The sequence below is a fragment of the Oryctolagus cuniculus genome, chromosome 12, assembly GCF_964237555.1.
Source record: "Oryctolagus cuniculus chromosome 12, mOryCun1.1, whole genome shotgun sequence".
Lineage (NCBI taxonomy): Eukaryota > Metazoa > Chordata > Mammalia > Lagomorpha > Leporidae > Oryctolagus > Oryctolagus cuniculus.
In genome coordinates this window covers 99876338-99899057 of record NC_091443.1, presented here as the reverse complement: position 1 = coordinate 99899057, position 22720 = coordinate 99876338, and the positions used below count along the sequence as shown (strand labels likewise).

Sequence of the window (22720 nt, the reverse complement as noted above, 5' to 3'; positions counted from 1 at the left end):
CCACAATGGCCAGAGCTGAGTCCATCCGAAGCCAGGAGCGAGAAGCTTCTTCTGGGTCTCCCATGCAGGTGCAGGCCATCTTCTGCTGCTTTCCCAGGCCACAGCAGGGAGCAGGATCCGAAGAGGAGCAGCCAGGACACGAACCAGCGCCCATATGGGATGCCAGCGCCGCAGGTGGAGGCTTGGCCTACTATGCCACAGCGCCATCCCCCAACACTTCTCATTTTTAAGACATTCTTTGTCCTCAGTTTCCATGAGACACTTTCACCTGGTGTGTTTTCTACCCTTCTGAGCATTCTTTCTGGCCTGTTGACTTCTTACCATTTAACTGCTCCCTCTTTTCTTTGCTTTTAGATAGCATCTCCTTAGGAACTCTTCATACAGCCCCCTGAGTTCATCTGTCTACCTGCTAGAGGGTCATCAGTTATCACCTGATCTCAGTGTGTCCCAAATAGAATCTCTAGCCGCCTGCATCCTGGACCCACGGTTCTGACCTCACCTTCAGGGAGGGTGGTCCTCAGAAAGCCTTGCTGCTCCTGCCCACCCCCAGACAGAGAGAGGTTTACTTGTCTTGTTCCCCCAGCACCCTGGGCTACATGTGTCACCACAGACAGGTGGTTTTGCTTATTTGCATGGGTAAGAGCAAAGATTGCAGAGCCTGTGTGGCCGGGCTTGAGTTCTGGCTCCACCACTCAGGAACCGTAAGACTTTTGCCTTGGGAACTGACGTGTGATCGCATGGAGCTTATGTGTGGCTGTGCGGATTAAACATAGGGCAGCGCCTACTCCTAGAATTTCGTCAGTCTGTTCGTTCGTTCTCTCCCCCTCTTCCAACAGCGTTGTGAAGATCGGGCTCCGCCTGTCTTGTTCACCACTGTCTCATAGCAGTCGGCACAGACAAGCTACTCAGTCCCTCTTGAATTCATGTATCCTTGCACTGTTCTGTATGCTGGGAAACAGTTAACAAAACATGCCTGTTTGTGAGCCCCACATGAAGTAGGGGAGACAAATAAAATGTATGTTAGGTGGTGATAAGTGTAGGGAAGACCACACAGCACCGTAAGGGTTGGATTGTTATAGAGTTGTCAGGAAAGGTGTCTGATAAATAGCATTTGAGGTGAAATTGAATAAAGTAAGAGATCTGTGATCTGTGAGGAAGAATATGCCAGGCAGGTGCACCAGAAGTGTGGATACCTTGGGGCCAGGAGCATGGTTGATAGGTTCGAGGGCTAGCAGGTGAGCCAGCAGGGCTGATCTGCAGGTGAGCAAGGTGCGGTGGGAGAGGGGAGGACAGGTTGTTGGGGCGAGGAAGCAGGTCCCTGTGGGGCCCGTGGCCTGAGGATCACAGGCAGGCCTAGCGCTACGTGAGCTTTCTTGCCTACAGAGACATTTAAATAGCTCTCTGCTACTCTAAGGCAAAGTCTCATGCCAGAGCTAGATGGACTGATAGGTTGTCTACAGATTGACCCTTCACCTTGGCCTTGGTACTGCACATCACTCCTGAGTGCAGGTGGGGCGGCTGGGAGAGTTACACAACAAAGGCACTTGGCCCCGGGTGTGCTCTGGGACACATTTTGGGGTCTGGGAGTAGATAATCTTCATGCCTGGTGGAAACAGTTACAAGTTAAATCTTTGTGACCTTATCAGCTTATGACTCCAGGAATCGAGGTTCACATTCTGTACAGAACAAGTTGTCAGACCTGTTACTGAGCTCAGCCAGGCCCACACCAGCAAGCAGCTTGTGGCAGAGGGATGCCCAACCTGCTTCTGCTCCCCATGCCCTGGGTTTAAGAGCAAATGGTCCTGTCAAAGCCTGGAGCTGACATTTCCTGGGTTTTACCGGTCATTACATAAGTGTGTCCCTTTTGGATTTACCTGGAGGTACCCTACAGGTGTCATGTTTGTGTTGGTTAGAGCCTCAGAGAAGAAGTGGGACAACTCTTTCCCTGCTCCTCAGAGCGAGTGGGGCAGTGGGCATATTGCCCCCAGCTCTGGCCCTGGCACTCCACTGGCTGCTCTCTCCATGCGTTTGTCCTCGTCCACTTTGACACTGCTGGGTCACAAGCCTGTGCCCATTCTGACCCGAGTTACAGGCTTGTGTTTCCACCTTCCTGTCTGGATCACCTGCCTCCACCTCAGACTCAGGATCCGCCAAGCCACTCAGCAGCCCCTCCCTGTGCGCCCCTTCCCCGCCTGCCCCGCACCCATCCTCTGCTCTTCCTTCCTCATTCTCAGCGACAAGGCATGAACTCGGGAATGTCTTCCTTTCCTTTCTTTTCTTTCATTTTCTTCCCATCACCTGAATCCAGGCACCTGTAACATCAGGTCTGGGTGACAACAGTACAATCTCCAGTCTTGCCCCACCTCCTTCTCCCCAGTTTCTCTTTTGTAGAAAGCATCCCTTCCACCTCCCCTTCTATCTACTTCTTCCCTCTGGCCTTCAGGGAGCCCTCCGGCTTCCTCTGCTCTGGGACGCAGAGCCCTGTGGTGCGTCGTCTTGTCTTCTTCTGCCTCCATACGCGTCTCACCAGGTCCCATCTCTGTCGTTGCTCATGTCAGTTCCCTGCCTCTAAATGCCCTCACCATCTCCAGCAGACTCTCCACACTCCAACACCCGGTCACATTTTCTTTTCTTTTGTTTAAGATTTATTTATTTGAAAGAGAAAGAAATTTTCTGTCCCCTGATTCACTCCCCAGATGACCGCAGTGGACAGGGCTGGTCCAGGCTGGAGCCAGGAATTAGGAGTTCCATCTGGTCTTCCACATGGCTGGCAGGGACCCAATACTTGAGTCATCTTCCACTGCCTTCCCAGGTACATCAGCAGGGAACTGCATTGGAAGCAAAGCAGCCAGGTCTCTAACTGGTGCTCCAAGATGGGTGTTGCGGGTGGCAGCTCAACACCAGCCCCCCAACTCACATTTTACCTTTGATGAAGCCTTCTGTGAGCTCTAGTGTTATAATTCTCCAAGCAGTTTGTCCTCTTGCTCATAATCTGATGTTTCAGTCCCACTTGTTCCCAATGGGAGGTAAACTCCTTTGCAATGGTGTCGGTGTGTGACACTCGGTTGATGAGCACAGTAGCCCAGAGTGCTCTTTTTTTTTTTTTTTTTTTTAAGATTTATTTATTTATTTGAAAGTCAGAGTTACACAGAGAGAGAAGGAGAAGCAGAGAAAAAGAGGTCTTCCATCTGCTGGTTCACTCCCCAGTTGGCCGCAACCGCCGGAGCTGTGCCAATCTGAAGCCAGGAGCCAGGAGCTTCCTCCGGGCTTCCCACGTGAGTGCAGGGATCCAAGGACTGGAGCCATCTTGTACTGCTTTCCCAGGCCATAGCAGAGAGCTGGATTGGAAGTGGAGCAGCCAAGACTCGAACCAGCGCCCATATGGGATGTCATTGCTGCAGGTGGCAGTTTTACCCACCACAGCGCTGGCCCCTGTAGGTCTATTTTTAAAAACTGGTTCCTAACTAGACCTTGACTTTGAAAGTCGTAACCTGTGCATCCTTGCTTGTCTCCAGGGTGGACTCACTCACTTGCCTTTGCTGCCTGGAGATAGCAACCTGGATAGACTTGGAAGGAGCCTGGTGTCCTGGCCTGGGGCTGGTTCTGCATGGAGGGGCCTCCCCAGCTGTCCTACTTCGCAGCTATGTGATGTAGTGCCCTGAAAGACCTCTCTACCCCAGGTTTCTTCAGTTGTAAAACAGGGTGGTCCTATCCCATCAGTTCTTAGACTCACTTTTGGGGGAACACTTAAGATTTTAACATCTCAGATGTCAAGATTTGTTAAATGTAATAATTTCATTGGCAATATTTTTCTTCAGAGAAAATCATTGTTCTTTTTTTTTTTTTACTATCAGTGAAGTCTTCAGTTTGATTAAATACATTATCGCCCACCATACATGGTTATTTTGAGGACTGGAATTCGTGAGTGAACGGTGAATTCGTCTTTTACTTTTTTCCTTCTGCTCTCTCTGCCTCCAGTTTTACCACATTCAGTCACTGCCTTGCCTGGCTCCCTGCCCTGTCTAAGTGGCAGCAATTCTCCCAGCCCCTACCTTGAAACCCTGCTGAATGTTAGTGGACACTGAGTGATCAAAGGGGTTGTGTTATGCAAGTGAATTTTCATGAGTGTAGAAAAAAGTTGGGGCCACTGCCGGGAGGAGGAAGCTGAGGTCTGTTGACCCAGGTAGGAAGACTGCTAGAGCTCTCCCAGAGCTCGCCTCTCGCCATTTTCCCGCTTTGAACTTGATGCTCCAGTGACACGGAACTCTTTGTATAACTTGGCTTCAGGGATGTGAGAGTTTTGCAGCTTTCTGACCTAGTATATAAAGGGCAGTGAATGAGCAAAGCCACGAGCTGTCCATGGGCAGTGGCTTAGAAGGAACCGGGGTGCCGGCGCTGTGGCTTAGCGAGTTAGGCTGCTGTCTGCAGTGCCAGCATCCCATATGGGCGCTGGTTTGAATCCCGGCTGCTCCACTTCCAGTCCAGCTCTCTGCTGTGGCTTGGGAAGGCAGTGGAGGATGGCTCAAGTCCTTGGGCCCTGCACCTGTATGGGAGACCCAGAAGAAGCTCCTGGCTTCGGATCGGCGCAGCTCTGGCCGTTGTGGCCAACTGGGGAGTGAACCAGTGGATGGAAGACCTCTCTCTCCCTCTGCCTCTCCTTCTCTCTCTGTATAACTCTGACTTTCAAATAATCTTTAAAAAAAAAAAAAAAAAGAACTGGAACTTTGGAGATGGAGACCATCTTAGAAGTTTGTGGATTCAGGCATGGCAGTTGGAAAATTTTTTTTTTTTTATCTGATAAGTTGTGCTTCTTTTACTACCGCTCAGCTGGAGACTGGGCAGCTCAGCAGAGAGCTCTCACCACAGCAGTGAGGGTCTATACTGTTTCGAGACAGTGGATAGATTCCAGCCCTGGGATAGAGGTTCAGAGGACTTGATTTTAATTACCAAGTTACCACCCATCTGTTACTTACTCCTCTTCGTTTCCTGCCTCTTTTTTTTTTTTTTGGGCCTTAGAATAGGCCTGGCAGCCAAGTACGCTAGTTCTTATTTGTTCACACATCTTGGAAATGCAGACACTGGCGTCTGTGGTAGCCTGCACTCGACACAGAGCTGTGCCTCTTTCATCATCCTACACATGAGAAAAGACGCGCCTGAGTCCTGTTGGTCAGCAGAGAACCAGCCAGGGAGCAGGTCAGACTCAAGAGGACACAGTCTGGCTCAGGTCCCGTGCCCAGCACAGTGCTTGGCATTTGGGACCCATCCTGCAAATAGGTAGGAGATAAGGAAGATGAAACAGTAGGCTAGAAAGAAAAATCTTGCTGGAATTTATTTGGAAATTGATTCACAAGAGAATTCTGACTCATAAAAAAAAATTTTTTTTAAAGATTTTATTTATTTGATGAGAGGCAGAGTTACAGAAAGGTCTTCCATCCACTGTTTCACTCCCCAGATGGGTGCAATGGCTGGAGCTGTGCCGATCCGAAGCCAGGAACCAGAAGCATCTTCTTGGTCTCACACACGGGTGCAGGGGCCCAAGGACTTGGGCCATCTTCCACTGCTTTCTCAGGCCATAGCAGAGAGCTGGATCAGAAGAGGGGCACAGGACACGAACTAGTGCTCATATGGGATTCCAGTGCCACAGACAGAGGCTTAGCCCACTACACCACAGTGCTGGCCCCAAAAAATATTTTTTTTTATTTTTTAATATTTATTTATTTATTTGAAAGAGTTACACAGAGAAGGAGAGGCAGAGAGAGAGCGAGAGAGGTCTTCCATCCACTGGTTCACTCCTCCATTGGCCGCAACGGCTGGAGCTGCGCCAATCCAAAGCCAGAAGCCAGGGGCTTCCTCTGGGTCTCCCACGTGGGGGCCCGAAGACTTAGCCCATCTTGTACTGCTTTCCCAGGCCATAGCAGAGAGCTGGATTGGAAGTGGAGCAGCCAGGACTCGAACTGGTGCCCAGATGGGATGCCGGCACTGCAGGCAGCACTTTACCTACTACGCCACAACACTGGCCCCCTAAAAATTGTTTTTTAAAAGGGAAGGAACAGAGCAGGCACTGTAGTTCAGTGGGTTAAGCCAACACTTGGGATACTCTGATCCCAGTTTGAGTCCTGGCTACTCCAGTTCTGATACAACTTCCTGCTGGTGCATTCTGGGAGGCAGAAGAAGATGCCTGAAGAACTGGATCTCTGCCATCCACACAGGGGACCTGGATGGAGCTCCTGGCTCCTGGCTTCTGCCTGCCCAGCCCTGGCTGTCGCTGGCATATAGGGAGTGAACCAGTGGATGGAAGCTAGTATGCTCTTTCTCTCTGTCTCTTCTCCCCCCTCCTCATTTCTCTCTCTCTTTGTTCCTCTGCCTTTCAGGTAGATGGGGTATCTTTGCCACAGTCAACTATGTGTACTCAAAGAGCATAAAACAAGAAGCCAGTGAGTGATCCTCTTATTTTAAAAAAAGATGATGATGAATTAGTAGAGCATGGAGGATAATTAATGCGTTACTAGGTGATTTGCCACTCCTACTGCCTGCCTGCCTTCTCCTCACATCCTAATGAGTTCAGACCTGCTGTCCTCTGAACTAACAGCATTTTGTACTTGGGTCATGTACTTATTATCATAGTCTTCCTTTTATTGTAGTTAATTCTGTTTTATGTTTTATCTCCCTTCCTTGATTCTAAGCCCTTTGAGAACAGGGTCCATATTTTATCTTCACTTCCTCAATTCAGGTCTCCCATATGGTTTGCGAGGACCCAAGTACTTAAGCCACCACCTGCTCCCTTTCAGGGTGTGCACATCAGTGGGCTCCGGCTTCGGCCTGGCCCAACCCTGGCTGTTGTAGACATTTGATGAATGAAGCAGCAGATAGAAGATCTCTCACAGTCTCTCTGCCTTTCAAATAAAATGAAAATAAATTAATTGAAAAAATAAATAAATAAATTGGGAAAAACCACCAAAGCTTGAGTATTTCATTATTGGCATCGTAGTGTTCCCATACGAACACCGTGACCTTGTGCTTTGTATTTGTCTCCTGTGTGGTAGCAGTTACTTTCTATTTTTATTATTTTATTTTATTTTATTTTATTTTTTTTGACAGGCAGAGTGGACAGTGAGAGAGACAGAGAGAAAGGTCTTCCTTTGCCGTTGGTTCACCCTCCAATGGCCGCCGCGGCCAGCGCACCGCGCAGATCCGATGGCAAGAGCCAGGTACTTATCCTGGTCTCCCATGGGGTGCAGGGCCCAAGCACTTGGGCCATCCTCCACTGCACTCCCTGGCCACAGCAGAGAGCTGGACTGGAAGAGGGGCAACTGGGACAGAATCTGGCGCCCCGACTGAGACTAGAACCCGGTGTGCAGGTGCCGCCAGGCAGAGGATTAGCCTAGTGAGCCACGGCGCAGTTACTTTTAAGAAAGATGAATGTGTCAGAGTACAACAGACAGACAGGTGGAGTGTGAGTCCGTCTCTTGTGATGTACGAGGCCTTTGTTGTCTAGTACAGTACACCGGGAGGGGCCGATGGGAGCCAGGGGTTCCTGTGGCTGTGGTTAGGTTTGGAGTGCTAAGTACATTCATGTGCCGCTGGTGTCTCAGGCTTTACCTACCCTCTCTGCCGAGAGTTCTGCTGGCTGGAGTCGAGAGCTGCATTGTATTACAGGAGCAGTGTACCCTGTGTGTAGCTGCAGGGTGCTCTGGGTAGCATGATGGATTAAGTCTGCCTGTGTGAGCTGCTAACCTGGGAACCTTACTTACTGTATTAATGGGAAAATGCGTTGTAAGTATAGTACTTAAACTTCTGGGACATGATCAGTTAAAGGTTTGGAGACTAAGTGTTTTTATTAGAGAAGAACAATTTAAAGGCCTTGCCTCTGCCTTCTTGTTTACTATCTTCAGCCTCCAGATCAGCTTGTTTTATGGTGGTCTCTCTCTCTCTTTTTTTTTTTTTTAAGATTTATTTATTTATTTATTTATTTGAAAGTCAGAGTTACACAGAGAGAGGAGAAGCAGAGAGAGAGAGAGGTCTTCCATCCACTGGTTTACTCCCCAAATGGCTACAATGGTCGGAGCTGGGCCAATCCGATGCCAGGAGCCAGGAGCTTTCTCCAGGTCTCCCACATGCGTGCAGGGGCCCAAGGACTTGGGCCATCTTCTACTGCTTTCCCAGACCATGGCAGAGAGCTGGGTCGGAAGTGGAGCAGCCAGGACTCGAACTGCTGCCCACATGGGATGCTGGCACTGCAGACGGCAGCTTTACCTGCTACGCCCCAGCTTGGGCCCCAGTGGTCTCTATTGAATGGAGTTAGATCCAGATGTTCTTTGGCTTCGGTGAGAAACATAAGCAAGAATGGAACTCTTTTTTTTAACTTTTATTTAATAAATATAAATTTCCAAAGTACAGTTTATGAATTATAATGGCTTTCCCCCCAATAAGTTCTTTTTATTTATTTATTTAATAAATGTGAATTTACAAAGTGCAACTTTGGTATTGCTGTGGCTCCCCCCCCAACCTCCCTCCCTCCCGCAGCCCTCCCCTCGCCCACTCCCTCTCCCATCCCGCCCTTCATCGAGTTTCAAGAATGGAACTCTTGCTTAAGGGATCTTGAAGATCCCAGAGCTCCTGGCCTCGGGAGGGTTGTTGAAACTGACTTGTGTCTACTGCCAGCAGGTCAGAGCGAGGTTCCTGAGACACACCTGTGTCCTTGAAGTGACACTTTGATTTTTCTGTCTGGACTCCATCAGTCTTCCATCAGCTCTTACCTGTTGACGTTAGCTCTGTGTCCCACATGGTAGCACTTGTTTCATAATGCCAGGGTGGCAGCGTGTGCCAGCCCAGAATGCCTGAGCCCCCCACAGCCAGGGCGTGTGAGCACGACCAGCCTCTTCTTGCTGATCAGCCAGCGTTTATGAAACAGCACTTCCTCAGTGTGGTGCTCAGCACTGGAGACCCAGGGAAGAGTATGACGTAGAACCAGCCCCCAAGGGATTGTGGTTGCGGAAGAGGCAGAGCGACAGTGCACTGAATGAAGAGCCTCATGACACCCTCTCCACGTGCAGCAGTGTCACTGAGGGGAGGGCCTGGGCCTTTCCCAGTTCATCTGGCCCACGCCTTGGCTATTCAGCCTGTCAAGTCCTGGAGGAGCGTCCACCTGGTGCAGAACTCTGTCAGGAGCTGCCTGAAGAACAAGAGGGGAAGTAACGGTACGGAGCACAGACAGGGCACACGAGGAGCCCTGGCTCTCAGGTGGAGAAGTGCTGGCTGTCCGTTGGGAATCCCGGCAGGTCAGCCACTCCACTCTCTTCTGATGGCATCTGTCTTGCTTTCCGCTTCTGTGCATTTTTACTGTGGGGCTGCTGGCCAGGCCTGTGTTAGGCCGACAGCCTCTGGTGTAAGGAGTCCCAGCGTTGAACCGAGCCCCGGGAACCCTCAGCACTCCCAGGTGTGGTCTTCCTGTTTTATCTGTTAGTAAACCGAGGCGCAGCAGAACTGATGAATACAGAACCCCAAAGGCCCTGTCCCCCTCAGGACACTGCTGGCTGTGGGACTGTGGGAAGCTGTCACTGAGAGGAAATAATAGAGGACAAAGCAGATGCCCGCGGGACCCGGCTACCGAAGCGGGAGCCTTCAGGAGAGGGAAGGTTGTCTGACAGCTCCCAGGAAAGAGCCGCTAGTGGGACAAAGGCGTCCAGCTCCCTAGGAAGAGTAGCTAGCGGGACCTCGGCTCCCAGGCGCACTGGGAGGAAGCTCGGGGTTGCTAACAGTTAGACTGCCTTCAGAGGTCGACGTTCTGATTCACCATCATTCCTGCTCTGGACTCCTTTGAGGGCTTTCAAAACAAATTCAAATGGGACAGAACTACGACCATCAACTTCTAACTCACTAAATTGTGGCCGTGGGGGCTGGCACTGTGGTATATCAGGTAAGACTACCTCCTGCAGTGCCAGCATCCCATATGGGCACTGGTTTGTGTCCTGGCTGCTCCCACTTCCAATCCAGTTTCCTAGTAATGACTTGGGAAAAGCAGCAGAAGAGGGCTCAAATGCTTGGGCCCCTGCCTCCCACGTGGGAGACACGGAGGAAGCTTCTGGTTCCTGACTTGGGCCTGGTCCAGCCTTGGCCATTGCAGCCATCTAGGGAATAAACCAGCAGACAGAAGGTCTCTCTCTTTCTCCCTCTCTGTCTCTCTGTCACTCTGACTCTCAAGTAAATAAATAAATCTTTTTTAAAAAAGAAAATAAAATGTGGTCATAAATGTGTATATGTTGATCTTGGAAAACATGAGTTTCCACTCCACGTTTTTCTTAAGATTTCACATTCACCACCCAAAATATCTTCTCCATTGCCTGCTCCTTATACCGGGAAATCCTGTTGGTTTGTTGGAATTATCTTAATCTTTAAGTTCAGATGAAACTTCCTGATTGTGGTTATTTCTAGGTCAGATTACTACTGAATTCTCCAAGAACTAATAAATCAGCAGCACTTTTGTTTAAGCTCAGTTAACCACTTCTGAGTGAATTTGCTGGTGTCATTATTTAGGGAGCTTGCTGAGTTAGCAGGAAGCAGCGGTATTATGACTTGATAGTTCATATTTGTTCAGGACACACCGTGTCAGGGAGTTTTAGGGCTCGTGAAGACCTTTGCCTCTTTGTTCTCTCCTGTTCCTGTGGTATTAAATGCCATCTCCCTGACTCAGATCTCAGAAGTCCTTTCCTGTCTGCCCAAAGTGCCCTTTGTTGGTCGGTGCCTCGCCTCTCAGTGTTGTCACAAGTATGCCTAGTTTTCTGCTGGCAGCCTCACGATTCATCTGTCCGTCACCTCCTGTCACTTAACAGAGCCCTCCTTTGTCCTCTGACTGTATCTGTACAGGTGTGTGAGCTCAGTATGAATTTTTGGACGCGTGCCGCCAACACCCATGCTTGGCAACCTCCAGCTTTCTGAAGTCCCCTTGTCTCCATGGGCAGCTCTGTGCTCCACTCTGCACTCTCACCGCCTGAGTTTCTGGATCTGGTTAAGCCTGTCTACTGGTTGTGTTAGAATTATGTAATTTGATTCAATGATGGCTATACTAGAAGTGAGAAGAGAGAATTGTTCTGTGCAAACTAAAGTGAATGCTTTGGAAAGGCAAGTTCCTTAAAACAAGAAACAAAGTTTAATTAGATTCAGGCAAGATGAGGACTGGCGCTGTGGCGTAGTGGGTAAAGCTGCCGCCTGCAGGGCCAACATCTCATATAGACGCCGGTTCGAATCCTGGGTGCTCCACTTCCCATCCAGCTCTCTGTTATGGCCTGGGAAAGCAGTGGAAGATGGCTTAAGTCCTTGGGCCTCTGCACCCACTCGGGAGACCCAGAAGAAACTCCTGGATCCTGGCTTCGGATCAGTGCAGCTCTGACCATTACAGCCAGTTGGAGAGTGAACGAGTGGATGGAAAACCTCTCTCTCTACCTCTCCTTCTCTCTCTGAGTAACTCTGACTTTCAAAAAAATAAATCTTTTTTTAAAAAAAGATTCAGGCAAGAAAGCTGGAGGCAGAGGGATTCTGGAACTCTAGAAGGATTCTGTACTTACTGTTCCCTGGAGTCCGAGTTCTCCCTCTTTAGAGAAACAACACTGTGGGTAAGTTTTATAGAATAGTGGCATAGAGTGTTAATCAGCAGAAAAGATCTTGTCCCCTAATCACAAGTTTGTTCTAACAAATGATAGACTTGAACATAGAATGAGAAAGTCACAATAGAAGTTATAAGAAGGGATGAGTGTTGTATCCAAATCCCATATCAGGGTGCTCATTCAGGTCCCAGCTGCTCTGCTTGTGATCCAGCTTCCTGTTAATGTGCCTGGGAGGTAGCAGAAGATGGCCCACGTACTTAAGTTCCTGCCACCCATATGGGAGACCCACATGAACGTCCTGTCTCCTGGCTTTGGACTGGCCCAGTCCCAGCTGTTGTAGCCGTTTGATAAGTGAACCGGCAGATAGATCTCTCACTCCACCTTTCAAATAAATAAATAAATCTTTTTATAAAAGTCATAGTAACTGGGGCTGGTGCTGTGGTGTAGAAGGTAAAGCCTCCACCTGTAGGGCCAGCATCCCAAATGGGCACCTGTTGGAGTCCTGGCTGCTCCACTTCCAATTCACCTCTCTGCTAATGCGCCTGGGAAAGCAGTGTAAGATGCCCCAAGTGCCTGGGCCCCGAACCCATGTGGGAGACCCAGAAGAAGCTCTTGGCTCCTGGCTTCGGATTGGCCCTGCTCCAGCCATTGTGGCCACTTAGGGAGTGAACCAGCATACAGAAGACTTTCTCTCTCTCTCTTTCTCTCTCTCTCTGTAACTCTGTATTTCAAATAAATAAATAAATCTTTTTTAAGAAAGTCATAGTAACTGTCTTTATTACTTGTATTGTCTGTTTCAGATGCTATCTGAGGGCTGTCAGTTGTTGAGGGCCGAGAAATCCGTGCTGTTTTGCCTCCCTCCCTTTTCCCCTTCTCTTGTCCTAATTTGTGCTAATTGAAAGGCATGAGTTCAGGTTAGTGCTGTCGTCCTCATCCCATTCTAGTCTTACTCCTACCCTCAAGTAGCTTCAGTCTTCTTTTTCCGCCACCTTAGCCCATTGCCTTTCGTAGACCCCTCAGCACTCAGGGGAACAACCTGTCCAGGCTGTTCCTCTCGACGGATGACTCAGTATACATCTCTGAGTCACCTCATCCCCTTGAAAATGTTATGAAGATTGCTGCTTTTTTTTTCTTGCATTAAATATTAATGTGGAAAATTTTCAAGTTTTGTTCCCCTTTCTGTGATTTGATCTTTGTACCTGGGTGCAGATATCCAGAATTGATACCTAAGAGGTGTGTCATGGAGCCACAGTGCAGTGGCCTAAGCTGTGTCCTGTGGCACCAGCATCCCATACCAGTGCCGGTTCAAGTCCCAGCTGCTCCATTTCCACTGTGGCTCCCTGATAATGTGTCTGGGGAATCTGCAAAAGATAGCCCAAGTCTTTGGGCCTCTGCCACCCACGTGGGAGACCTGGAAGGAGTTCTAGGATCCTGGCTTCAGCTTGACCCAGCCCTGGCCATTGCAGCCATTTGGGAAGTGAACCAGAAGATGGAAGGCTTCCCATCCCACCCCTGCCAGTTCGCCTTTCAGATAAATAAATAAATCTTTTAAAAAAGAAAAGAAAACAGTGTTTCATGGCATTGGCGGGGGTCTGTTTTCCCTGGGATACACCGTGCTCTTGAGTGTGTAGATCCCAGCCCTCATGGAGCTCAGACTCATCTCGAGTTCTGTCTTCATGTCATCTTTAGGAAGAAATTTTAAGTATTTTTTCCATTTGTCTCCTTTGCTGTCTTTTCTATTTCCTTTCTGTGCCTTTTAGCTGTTTTTAATTTACTTTTTTCTTTTTAAAAATCTTTATGTATTTATTTGAGAGGCAGAGCGACAGAGAGCAGGAGAGGCAGAGATCACCCATCCGCTGGTTCACTCCCCAAATGGCTGCAACAGCCAGGTCTGGACTGGGCCAAAGCCAGGAGCCAGGAACTCCCTCCAGGTCTCCCATGTGGGTGCCAAGGACCCAAACACTTGGCCCATCTTCTGCAGCCTTCCCAGGCGCATTAGCAGGGAGCTGGATGGGACGCAGAGGAGCCAAGACTTGTATGTGATGCCAGTGTCACAAGCGGGTGTAACCAGGGAGGCACAACCCAGCCCTGTCGTTGCATTTACATTTTCCCATCTGTCACTGTCCCCTGCTGTCTCTTCTTGCCGCGCCTTCAGTCTTACCTTCACGTCTGGGCCAGTTTTTCCTTCCACTTCGCTGAGCTCTGTTGGATCCACCTTCTCGTCTTGTGTCCCCGCCTCTGCCGGAAGCTCTTGTGTTTGTGCTCTGAGCTCTTCCTGCAGATGGCCGTTTCATTCACTGGGCTTTCTCTTTGTCACTTTTGCAGAATGCTTTATCGTGGCTTTAACTGCTCTCTGGCGCCATTTTCCAGGGTGTGGTCTTAGTCTGCTGTTTTGTTTTCCTGTTTCTTTCCTGATTTTTTTCTTGTTGTACCTTTATATAGATCCTGTGCAGATTTATCTTTCATGCTTGTCCCTAAATAGATGCGTTTTTTAGGGACTGGCTATTTGCAGGATGCTGGAGCGGGGGCGGGGCTACGACTGTGCCCCAGGCTGCCTTTGGACTCTGGGTGAGTTCACTGACCCCGTTCTTTGTACACGGGTGGAGGGGAGCATCTCTGAGCAGTGGCTCCCTTGTGCCTGAGACGACTCTGTGAGGCACGCACAGCTTGTTTGTGTGGTTATTCATTTGTCCCAGCCCCGGGTCCCAGGAAGTTCCTGCTCCAAAACTGAGGGTGGGCTGAGGGCAGACCGGGAGCTGGGCGCTCAGTGCTGCTGCTGCCGTGCTGCACGGGGGCGTCGTTGGACTGACTTCTCCTCCCAGGTAACATGAGGGTTACCTACCTCAGGCCGCTGGTTAAAGTTAAAGTAAGTTGCAAAAAGTGCTTGGCGCGTAGTACTACTTTGCACCCAAGAAGGCTTGGTTAGCAAAATGAACAGAGTACTGATATCGAGGCCTAGTTCTTTCTTCGTTTCTTTCCTTCCTTAAGCAATTTAGTAAGGTGCACGTACATCAAGTTTGGCATCCTTGCCACTTTGAAGTTTGCAGTGCGGTAGCTTTAAGTACATTCACGTGGCCGGGCGTCCGTGACCATCGCCCGCCTCCAGAACTCTGCATCCTGCAGACTGAAGCAGTGTGCACAGGAGACAGCTTAGTCTCTTCCCTGCCATTCTTCTTTCTGTCCCTGAAGTGTGACCGCTCCAGTACATCCCGACCTCGTCCGTTGTGTCTGGTTTACTTCATTTAGCATAATCTCCTCAGGGTGCACTCCTGTTACAGCATTGGTTCCTGCACCCACGTGGGAGACCCCGATGAAGCGCGCCTGGCTCCGGCCTGACCCAGTACTGGCTGTTGAAGACATCTGGAGGGTGAACCAGTGGCTGGAAGATCTCTCCCTGGGTCTCTCCCTCTTTCTCTGTAACTCTTTCAAAATAAATAAGTAAATCTTTCTAAAAAGTTCATGAAGACACATATTATGAAAAAACTGGGCATGAATTTATTTCTTTCTCTCTCTCTCTCTCTCTCTCTCTCTCTTTCTCTCTGGCAGAGTTTAGACAGTGAAAGAGAGAGACAGAGAGAAAGGACTTCCTTCTGTTGGTTCACCCCCCAAATGTCCACTACGGCCAGCACTGTGCCGATCTGAAGCCAGGAGCCAGGTGCTTCCTCCTGGTCTCCCATGGGGTGCAGGGCCCAAGCACTTGGGCCATCCTCCACTGCACTCCGGGGCCACAGTAGAGAGCTGGACTGGAAGAGGAGCAATTGGGACAGAATCCGGCGCCCCGACCAGGACTAGAACCCAGGGTGCTGGTGCCACAGGCAGAGGATTAGCCTACTGAGCTGCAGTGCCGGCCTCTCCTTCCTTTTTAAGGCTGTATAATATTCTCCTGTATGTCAAGACCACCTTTAGTTTTTCCACTCATCTGTTGATGAACCCTTGGGTTGCTGCCACCTCTTGTTTGTTGAGATTATCTTTGCTTTGAACATAGCAGTACAAGACAAGGACACTGCATAAAGTTTGTGGGAAACTAGAATTGAAAGATAAGATAAGGGCCCCTGCGCTGTGGCACAGCGGGTTAACGCCCTGGCCTAAGGCACCGGCGTCCCATACGGGCGCTGGTTCAAGACCCAGCTGCTCCACTTCCAATCCAGCTCTCTGCTATGACCTGGGAAAGCAGTAGAAGATGGCCCAAGTCCTTGGGCCTCTGCACCTACATGGGAGACCCTGAGGAAGCTCCTGGCTTCGGATCAGCTCAGCTCCGGCCATTGTGGCCATCTGGGGAATGAACCAGGGCGTGGAAGCTCTCTCTCTCTCTCTCTCTCTACCTTTCTCTGTAACTCTATCTTTCAAATAAATAAAATTTTTCTTAAAAAAAAAAAAAAAAGGTAAGATGAGAGACAGGCATTTGGCACATGGGTTAGGCCCTGCTTGAGACACACACATCCCAGATCAGAGTGTCTGGATTTGAGTCCTGGCTCTGCTCCCAACTCCAGCTTCCTGCCAGTGTGCACCCTGGGAGGCAGCAGGTGATGGTTCAAGTGTCTGGGTCCCTCCCACCCATGTAGGAGGCCCGGTTTGAGTTCCTGGTTCCTGGTTTTGGACTGGCCCAGCCCTGCTGTCATGGGTGTCTGATGAGTCACTGGCTGCTGGGAGCTTGCGTTGTCTCACTCCTCTCGGCCTTAAAAATAAATTTAAAAAGAAAAAAAGTTATTTTGGTGTAAATAAATTGAAATTCATGGCCTGCGCCATGACTCACTAGGCTAATCCTCCGCCTGCAGCGCCGGTACTCTAGGTCCTAGTCCCGGCTGGGGCACTGGTTCTGTCCCGGTTGTTCCTCTTCCAGGCCAGCTCTCTGATGTGGCCCAGGGGGACAGTGGAGGATGGCCCAAGTGCTTGGGCCCTGCACCTGCATGGGAGACCAGGAGGAAGCACCTGGCTCCTGGCTTCGGATCGGCACAGCGCCAGCCGTAGTGGGGGGTGAACCAACAGAAGGGAGTCCTTTCTCTCTGTCTCTCTCTTTCACTGTCTAACTCTGCCTGTCAAAAAAAAAAAAAAAAAAGAGAGAGAGAGAGAAAGAAATAAATTCATGCCCAGTTTTTTCATAATATGTGTCTTCATGAACTTTTTAGAAAGATTTACTTATTTATTTTGAAAGAGTTACAGAGAAAGAGGGAGAGACCCAGGGAGAGATCTTCCAGCCACTGGTTCACCCTCCAGATGTCTTCAACAGCCAGTACTGGGTCAGGCCGGAGCCAGGCGCACTTCATCCGGGTCTCCCACGTGGGTGCAGGAGCCCAAACATTTGGGCCATCTTCCACTGCTTTTCCCATGCCATTAGCCAGGAGCTGGATCAGAAATGGAGCAGCTGGGACACAAACCAGTGCCCATATGGGATGCTGGCATTGCAGGTGGTGGCTTTACCCACTATACCATAAAGCCACTCCCCCCTTTTAAAAGATTTATTTGAAAGGCAGAGTTATAGAGAGGCAGAGGCAGAGAGAGAAAGAGAGGTCTTTCATCTGCTGGTTGACTCCACAGTTGGCCTCAACTGCTGGGGCTGGGCCGATTCGAAGCCAGGAGCCTCAAGCTTCTTCCAAGTCTCCCACGTGGGTGCAGGGGCCCATCTTCCACTGCTTTCCCAGGCCATCGCAGAGAGTTAGGTCAGAAGTGGAGCAGCCAGGACTTGAACCAGCGCCTAGGTATGCCGGCATTTCAGGCAGTGGCTTTACCCCTAAACCATAGTGCCGGCCCCCTCACAACCCCTTTCATGAATTTCTTGAGGACCCTTTGTATGCAAGAATATAAAAAAAATTTGCACCAAAATTAAACGTTAATCCCATTTTCCATGAACTTTGTGAAGTACCTTCATACAAGTATCTCCTTGAGTCCCTGTTTTCAATTCTTTAGCATTGAACATTCAGTGGACTTGCCACATAATACATTCAGTGGACTTGCCACATAATACGGTAATCATCTCTTCAGTGTTCTGAGGAACTGCCCTAGTGTTCTCAGAGGTCTGTTTCTGGACAGGGAGTATAAACTATGGAGTCCCTAGGGAGGAATCTTCAGACAGTCTGGTGCAACACTGTGTAGACTGTCTGAATATGAGGAGTGGGCATCACGGTGCAGCAGGTTAAGTCACTGGTTGGTCTGCACTTCTGATCCGGCTTCCTGCCAGTGCACATGGGAAACCCAGATGGAGCTCCTGGCTGCTGGCTTCAGCGTGGCCCAGTCCTCTTCCTCTCCCCCCACCCTCCACATCACTCTGTCTCTCGAATAAATAAATAAATCTTTAAAAAAAATACACAGATGTGCAGATGCATCTTTGTTCTCAGCTTCATTGGCAAGGAGACTGGCGCTTGGCTCTAGACTCGACATTGGGCAGTGTCTGGGGCCATGTTTGGTCGTCACACCTGGAGGGAGCTCCTGGCATCTAATGGGTAGAGAGCTGGTATTGTTTGGGTATAGCTGACATACTTAATGCCAGTCGGTGTGGATGGTAATATTAGTCATGGAAACCATCGTTCCTTAAGCAGAACCCAGTGTGTGTGATGTAGGCAGGGTGCTCTACACAGTCCCTCATCCAGCTTTCTCCACACCCCTGCAAGGAAGCCGACACACTGAACAGACGCCAAGGTTTAGACACTACCTGTCCGACTGTGCGGCCTGTGCCCCCAGCCAGCACCTCTGCGGCTGCTACAAGAGGTTGGTGCTGCTGTGTGCCCTGACGTGGGAGAAGCCCCTCCTGGTCTCACTGGAGAGGTGGCAGCGCCAAGAGCTGAGGCGTCTGAGTTGTGACTGAGGACCTGGCCTTGTGTCTGACTGCTGGGCTGCAGCAGCAGGACACCCGCCCCGCCTGGGCTGCACGCCGAGCCGCCCAGAGCTCTGACCCTGCGCATCTCTGCTCTCCGCAGGTGCACTACATCCTCCAGGAGGTGGTGATGGGGGGCATGGTGCTGGAGACAAACATGAACGAGATCGTGGCCCAGATCGAAGCTCAGAACAGGCTGGAGAAAGCCGAGGTGAGTCAGCAGCTGCGCTCACCCCGGCAGCGTGGAGAGGGGAGGCGCGCGTGTCGGTGGTGCTGTGGGGTGTTAGGGAATGCCCCCCTCTTCCTGGAGTTCACGAAACCGATCGATTGGCAGCTCAGCAGCTAAGCAGGTTTGAAATCTCAGACTTTGGAGCAAGAAGTATGAATGGAGAAACCAGACGGCAGAGAAAGGCACCCAGAGGGACCCAGAATGCCCCTCTCCGATTCCAGCGTTGTCCTAGTTTGTGTGCCTTGTGAACCTGATCTCCCAGCAGCCCTTTCTCGTGTGTCTGCCAGACCTCCGCGTTGCAGTGCCCTTTTTCCCAGTTAGCCTTAACAGTTGAGTTTGGTCTGGGTTTGCACCCCGACGTGGTGCTCACAGCAAGGCCGCCCCCCCATTCCAGCCTTGCTGGGAGCAGAGGTTACACGCGCCGCTCTCCCCACGTGGCAGAACAGTCACCTCCTCATGCTCTGAGTGTCTGGAGAGAGCCTGGGCATCTTAGGCAACCGCGAGCGCGAGCTCTTCGTGCCTGGGGACGGCGTCCTACTGAGGAAGCTTTCCCACCCCGGCTCCCGCGGCTCCCGGGCCCCGCGGCGCTGCGTCTCTTCAGAAACGCAGGCTGGGAAGCTTCCGGGAAGAGTGAGCGAGTCCGCAGCAAGGGGAGACACGGGGCCTCTGGCTGGGGTGCAGCTGCAGCTGGCTCCCTGAAAGCAGCCGATGGGAGTGGCCTTGAGTCTCCATCAGCGCCTCCCCCCCCCCCCCTCCCCGCACTGGGAGGGAGCCTGGAGGTTGGCGTGGACCGCGCGCACCCCTCACAAAGCGCCGGCGCCTGTCAGTCACCGGTCCCGCCATGGCCTGTACACCGCTTCCCGTGCTCCCAGCTCCTGGCCAGCCGTTGGCTACCTCACACTGGCGGCTGGCGGCTGGCGAGCAGTTGTCCGAGGGCCGTGATGGTTGTTCCTTTTCCCTGTGACTTTGCCCTTGTCTGGAGGGATCTCCAGCCTCCTTAGGAAAGGGTTTTGTTCGCCTCAGAACCAGGAGGGCGCGCAGTGCTTCATCTGACTGGGATAAAAAACCTATCGGGGAGTTATCACACACAGGAAGTCAGCACCTACCGCGCACCAGGCTCTGTTGGCGGGAAGTCAGCCCCCACTGCGCACCAGGCTCTGTTGGCGGCTGGGCCGTGAAACTGCCCAAGACGCAGTCCCGCCTCCAGGGAACCGTGGTTTAGTTCAGGCCCGGGCTTTGGGTCCCTGAGTCCAGACCCCATCAAACCTCCCAGCTGGTGGTGGTGGCTGCCTTCGAAGGACACGGAGGCAGAGTGAAACTTGGGTGTGCTCGGCTAGAACGTCCCCAGGCCGCCTCCCCGTCGCTGCCTGATCGTTGAAGCAGTGAGCGGAAGGCCCTGAGAGCTGTCTGCTTGTCCGCAGGGCGGCCTCTCAGCAGCCCCTGCGCGGGCCGTGTCTGCCGTGAAGAACATCAACCTGCCCGAGATCCCGCGCAACATCAACATCGGCGACCTCAACATCAAAGTCCCCAACCTGTCCCAGTTTGTGTGAGGGTGCAGGAGCGGGCGAACTGGAGCCCTGGAGTGAGCAAAGCCAAATCAGTCCAGAAGCAGAACCGTTTTGAGCCTTAGAAGTCAGAGGTCGGGACCTGAGCCTTTCTGTGTGGCGTGCAGTGGGAAGGGGGTTCACGCTTCCACAGCTGGGCTCTGCTCTGACCTGTGGCCTCTGCGGATGGGAGGGCCTTGCCTTCCTGGGTGGGCGTTGGCCCAGGCCACTCGCACCTTCGCCTCCCCTACCACGCTCCAGGGACTGCCTCCCGCGGCCGCTTGCTTCTCTGAGCCCACCACCAGGACCAAGCGCGGTCCCTGGCTGGAGTCTTCAGCCTTAGCTGAAGCTGAGCTCCAGGTGTGAGGTCCTTAGCACTTCCTGGGGGTGAGGCGCCTCAGGAAGAGGGCTGGCCCTTCAGATTTAGGGGTGTCGGGGTGGCAGGTAAGGGCAGGGCCTTACGAGAGCCGCCCCTCCGCTGGCTCTGCAGGTGCGTCACACCTCTGCAGAGCGTTCTCCCCACCTTCACCGCCCCACTTGTCACAGGTGTGGAGGGGCAGGACACAGTCCAGATCAGAGGCCTGGGGCATGCCCACCTCCCTTCTGTGGGTAGGGAGAGCACCCCAGCCATGTGCCAGAGAGGTCCCTGGGTCGTGAGGAAGGCCCCGAGGCTGCAGAAGGCTGCAGCTGACAGCCTGTGGAACATCCCAGAACTGGGACGCTCTCCAAGTCTGAAATACACTCTCCTCACGGGAGCAGAAGGCCCAGTTGCTGTGTCCTGAGTGCTGAGTTGCATCCGTGGGAAACCCACGGGCGTCTGTGCCAGGGTCGAGTGTGGAGCCGGAGTTGGGGGGTCACAGTCAGGGTCCGGACAGAGGAAACACCTGGCTGAGAGCAGGCGCCAGCGCTGTGGGCCCCGCCCCGGGGGCTGCCCTCCCGGGGCTCGGGTGACATGTGATAGACCCTTTTCCAGAGCTGAGCTTGCTCCTGCCCCTGCGCTGTCACAGCCGGCTCTCAGCTGTGGTGCTGAGCTGCCCTGTAAACGTTCCCGCTGGGGGCGCTCTCGAGCCTGCGCGCCTGGGCCCAGGCTGTTCCCCGTGTCCTCACTCGCCGCTCCAGAGCAGCCCGGGGTTATGGCCAGCAGACTGCGCCGGGGCCGGTCACCCTCCGTTTCGGCCCGTGCCTCTCGTCCCCACGCTGTCACAACCTCTGGGGAGCCCCAGAGATGGCGGTGGCCAGAAGGTGGGAACCAGGGGGACTGTGGGTGAATGGACCGGACCTCGCGCCCCAGCGGCGTTCGTCTCCAGGGCGCTGCTCGATGTGGCGGCCCGGGCGTCCCTTCCAGGCTTGCTGACGTGCCGCAGGGGAGAGGTGGGGAGCAGCGTTGCTCTGCACCTGCGAGGGCCCGAGCCTTGCCCACAGCGTCCTCCTCCCCATTTGCAGGGAAGAGTAGACGCGCTTTAGGACCCCCAGGACCAAGGTCTGAGACTGCCCACCCCCTGACCCTGTGGGCTCCCCCGCCCTCCCTGTGCCCAAAGTGACTCCTCCCAACGTTCTCATCGTATTTGTAGAAAGGAGACAGCCTCAGAGCTCGCCAGGTAACTTCTCATGAACTCGGGAACAACACGTTTTGTGTCCCAAGGCAGCCAGTGACCGTGTCACATGGTGTAAGCACTGAGGCGGCCGCCACGCCCCTCACAGTCTCCCCTTGCACCTGCTGGGGAAGCGGAAGGCCTGGCTGAGGCGGGTCACTAAGCTGGACCCGTGTCATTGCTTTCCAGTCGAGTGGTGATGGGCTCCAATGCCTTGCGCAGGCGGCACAGGAGCCGGGTTTCCTGGGAGAGTCTGACTTCCAATGGCCTCGGCCTGCCAGAAACCGGTGGTGCCAAAACCATGGGCTGGCCCTGGAAGTCCAGAAGTGAGCACCCGGGCAGCATCCCTCACACGGCCTCTGAAAATGGCACAGAGCCCAGCCTGTGTTAGTAGTTTGGAACATTAACATTCAAGTCTTTGTGTAAGCAATGATAACTGTTCGTTAACTACTTGTCTGCAACTGGCAAAGCCATTAAGCCTCTCTTTTTTTTTCAATTTTTAAGATTTTATTTATCCATCTATTTGAAAGGCAGAGTGACAGAGAGAGACAAGGAGAGGCAGAGATAGAATTCACTCCCCAGATGCCCACAACAGCCGCAGTGGGGCCAGGAACTCCAGCCAGGTTTCCCACGTGGACGGCAGGCACTCCAGTCCTCACGCCGCCACTCGCTGCCTCCTGGGCGCATTAGCAGGAAGCTGGAGGAGAGGCAGGGGTGAGACAGCCCCAGGTGCTCCAGGCTGGGGTGCACATGTCCCTAGGGGCAGCCGCCCCGCTGCACCGCAGTGCCTGCCCCAGCACCTTTCCGAAAAAAATCAGAGGAGGTCCTCACTGGCCTCTGGAGGCAGGCCTCGGTTTTGCTGCTGACGGACGTCGCTGGTGGGAATAGAGCTGGCTTTGAACGTGCTCGGGGAGTCCTTGGCCCTGCACGACTCACATGGAGGATTC

At 52.2% G+C, this 22720-nt stretch overlaps 1 protein-coding gene across 4 annotated transcripts in view; it reads left to right on the top strand.

The window, feature by feature from the left end:
• The window catches only part of AP3S2 (adaptor related protein complex 3 subunit sigma 2), a 57752-nt gene extending 36804 nt beyond the window's left edge, over window positions 1-20948 (top strand). For 3 of the 4 annotated variants that reach the window (XM_051834275.2, XM_008275342.4, XM_002721492.5), the window contains 2 exons: window positions 18512-18619; window positions 20059-20948. In XM_051834275.2, the coding sequence (XP_051690235.1) occupies window positions 18512-18619; window positions 20059-20187 (237 nt within the window). In that variant the 3' untranslated portion in view covers window positions 20188-20948. Of the gene's footprint in view, window positions 1-3515; window positions 3896-18511; window positions 18620-20058 lie in introns of those variants that run through there. The other variant, XM_008275343.4, reaches the window with a different exon arrangement.
• The last annotated feature ends 1772 nt before the right edge of the window (window positions 20949-22720 follow it).